Source organism: Sinocyclocheilus grahami, unplaced genomic scaffold (assembly GCF_001515645.1).
Source record: "Sinocyclocheilus grahami isolate Dianchi unplaced genomic scaffold, SAMN03320097.WGS_v1.1 scaffold19.1, whole genome shotgun sequence".
NCBI classification, from domain to species: domain Eukaryota; kingdom Metazoa; phylum Chordata; class Actinopteri; order Cypriniformes; family Cyprinidae; genus Sinocyclocheilus; species Sinocyclocheilus grahami.
This window is the reverse complement of record NW_015505198.1, coordinates 13418-17077: the sequence shown is the minus strand read 5'-3', so window position 1 is coordinate 17077 and position 3660 is coordinate 13418. Positions and strand designations below refer to the sequence as shown.

At 35.2% G+C, this 3660-nt stretch overlaps 2 gene segments (V, D, J or C); one reads left to right on the top strand and one right to left on the bottom strand.

Annotated features, from left to right (window-relative positions):
• Positions 1-3470, bottom strand: part of LOC107555056 (Ig heavy chain C region, secreted form-like) — a 5319-nt gene extending 1849 nt beyond the window's left edge. Inside the window, 3 exon segments of the C gene segment in view lie at positions 1582-1895; positions 2742-2793; positions 3426-3470. Coding sequence covers positions 1582-1895; positions 2742-2793; positions 3426-3470 — 411 coding nt within the window.
• The window catches only part of LOC107555038 (Ig kappa chain V-III region NG9-like), a 17537-nt gene that overhangs the window by 9384 nt on the left and 4493 nt on the right, over positions 1-3660 (top strand).

The following is a 3660-nucleotide window of genomic DNA, read 5'->3' as shown; positions in this document are numbered from 1 at the left end:
ATTTAAATCGCATCATATGACCCCTTTAAGGTTATCATCAGTTTCCTCTAGTTAAAGATTAAGACTGTTTACCTTACAGAAATATTGGTCCAGAAGCAAATAAAAGTTGTTGATCCAGGAAAATATTCTGCATGGAAAAGTCATAATAATATTAGAAGTGATTTATTAAAATAACTTTGTACTTTCATTGCAGTGCTATGTGATGTTGTTTTTGTTGTTATCGAATTAAATCTTCTCATATTTAGATCCCGCATATTTATTTATTATTGTATTTAACAACAGCAAACCCAGAGAGTCACTATGCTAACATGTAAATCTAAAACTCTGATCTAGATAATATAGGGCCTATGATATGCATAGGAAACCCAATTCTGAAAAATGTAAGTTTTGTATTTATTTACTCACCCTCATGTTGCTCCAGACCCATATATATGATGTACTTTCTTCTGTGGAACACAAAATATGTTTAGCAGAATGTCCAAGCTGCTCCTTTTCAATAAAAACGCCACTGGTTACGTGACTAACAACTGCCATGGTCCAGAACTGAAAAGGGTTCAGTAAATTACTTTCTGAAGGCATGTGTGAGGAACACACCGACATTTAAGTCTTAAAATCTCCTGAATCTCCTAGCGCGTTATTGTAAACACATATCAAACAAATTAGCTGTGAGCAAAGTGACATTTCTGATTAAACAAACTCTGATTTGAGATTTTGAATAACACTCATGACTGTTTTGATTCATCTCGGTGACTCGACTCCCTTTCGAATCTGTTCACTGAGGAAATTCGTTCAGAATCCTTCACTGATTCGTTAAGTGATTCCTTCTGCAGGTTATGTCGTTACGACAGTTGAGTTCAGTTGATTCACTAATGATATGATTCATTCAGAAAGCACTAACAAGCTTTCCAAAGAAATAAGTTAGCGAAAAAGACTTTTCCTGACCACAGGGGGAGACACAGCACGTTTAATTTTTCTCAAATATAAGTCTATATTTCTGTGTACTTTATGTTTTTTTGTTTTATATATTTTCTTGTTTAATTATTGTCCACAAGACTGCACAGACTAATAGAATGTATAATTGTTATACATTAATAATATTATTTTGGTTTAATTTAGTTTTTACACATTTTTTATAAATTATTAGATGATGGCAAGCTTTTCTCTTTATTAGTCAAACTCATTTCACAGAATAACGAGTCAAACTGTGAAACTGAATGTTAAACTCATATTTGCATTTGTGATTGTGTTCCTCTGAGAATAGAGAAGATGTTGTTCCATCATGTACTGTATATGCAGGTGTTTTCATGGTCCACTGACTTAAGTTTATTTATAATACGTGAGCTAAACCCCTGATTCAATGAAAGACCTGAAACAAGAATGACAAAAAAGGGACACAGAGTGACAATTATATTTTATTTAATGACTGAATTTTAATCAAATCACACATATAGTCTTGTATGAAGCACACAAAGCAGAGCAGATGCAGATGCGAGCGACTGAAGCTGGATGTGGAGAATGAAGGAGTCGCTCATGTGCTGTTAGTCTCCATGTGAGACATGAGTGAGAAGAGCAGCAGATCTACTCTGAACACTGCTGTCTCGTCACGTGTCCAGTGAGCGCAGGCTGGCCGCTCCGTGTGGCCTCACAGCTCACTGAGACGCTCTCCATCCACTCCTGCTCAGAGAGAGTCAGGCTGCTGCTCCAGCTGTACAGACCGTCCTTCTCCAGGAGCCCAGCGCTGCTCTCCTGAGACCTGCTGCTCCCGTCCACCTTCCAGCTCAGGCTCCAGTCTGACGGGAAGCCCTTGCTGGCCACACACACCAGTGTCGCTGTCTTCTTTGAGGAGATCTCTGCACTGGAGGGCGGCAGGACGCTCACTTTAGGACGAGTGGCGCCTGACAAACACACAACAGTCAACTCAGTGAAGAAGAAAGCATTTCTCTCCTTTCAGCTTCAGAACAAATATATGAACAATTAATACAGTGATAGTCATTTTAGCAACATTAAACTTCAAGTCACCTGAATTAACTTTTACAAAGCCTGTGATCAGCAAAGCAACGAATATTTGGTGAAATATATTGATATATTGAAGAGTCATTTTCATTATCAAATTTAATGTTACTTTGATTAAAAGCATGAAAGATCAGATGTAAATAAATAGACCTGCAGGAATTCATTATAATTTTTGATGACAGCATGAGAAAATCGGGTGCAAAACTTTGCTTTAAAAATAGAAAATAAAACAAAATGTCTGGCATGTGTACTATAACTTTAAAAATAACTTATTCAAATATTATCGTTAACAAAAAATACAATTAAGCAACTTGCAGTTTGAAAATATCTGCAGGCTAATTAAAAATCAACACACTAATCAGAAAATGTAAGTTTAATTACTTTTTTAATTATCTTATTTTATTATCTTTTTTAATCATCACTTAGTAAAATCAAAGTGGTGCCAAAATGACAACCTAATGTAAATTTTATTTCAGTGCATTTAGAATTTAATTATCAATAAATATCAAGTTAACAGAAATGATTATAGTTCACTGGATGAAATAAAAAATGCCATGACAATCAAAACCATCTTTACAATGTTGACTGCCAAACATTCAATGTGAACTAAAAATAAAAAATAGATATATAAATATAAAAATAGATAAACAAGCATGCATTTCTATAGAGCAACAATGCATTTAACAGTCAGCGGTTGTATTAATAATATTAAATTATGATTGACTTACTGCCAACATCCAGTTTGGTGCCGCTGCCGAAAGTCCACCACAGTGATAGAAACTAATAGAACAGCTGAACAAAAACCTCCTGAACGCTTCACTAACTGCACAAACACACATCAACTGAGTCTCCAACAAACACATCCACTCACAGTACAAGTTACCTTACTTTACGTGATTTATGCAGTCTGTATCATTAATAAAGAATGAAACTGAATTTATAGTGTTAACATGCATATATCATGCATAACACAACTCACAATCAAACTCAGTTGATTCAGTGATTGACAGAGACATGTGTGTGTGTGATGATCCTCATGTCTGTTAAAAACCTGCAGGAACATCTATGGATTTGACATAAAATTTATGAATTAACAGTCATGTTTCTATCCAACTACAGTCAAAAATATTCTCAAAGTCTCTCAGGAGAGAGTCAGGATAATACACTAAAGTTGGTATTGGTAGATTTAATCAAAAGTGAATGATCTGATTCAATTTATAAAAACCTCGCTATTAGAAAATGTAATATTATGAAAAAGATTCATTTTTTCTCATTTCAGTAATTGTATTTTGTGTCTGATAATGAGCGACTGTCTTCAGGTAAATGATGTGGAGAGTGTTTGCATATTGATCAGATGCTTCAGTGCTCTGAGAGTGTTTATAGTGCTGTGAGTTTAACACTTCATCACTGACACACACAACAATCTTCATCAACATGACCTTCATCATCATCTTCATCTGGACTCTCACAGCGTTTGCTCAAGGTTTGTGGAGCACAAGTTTGATATGAATTCATTTCTTCAAGTATATTGTCAGAGTTTTGAGTTGATTTTCTTCTTGTTGTGTGTTTCAGAGAGTAGAGGACAGATCAGCGTCACTCAGAGTCCCTCAACGACAGCAGCTCAACCAGAAGAAACAGTCAAAATCA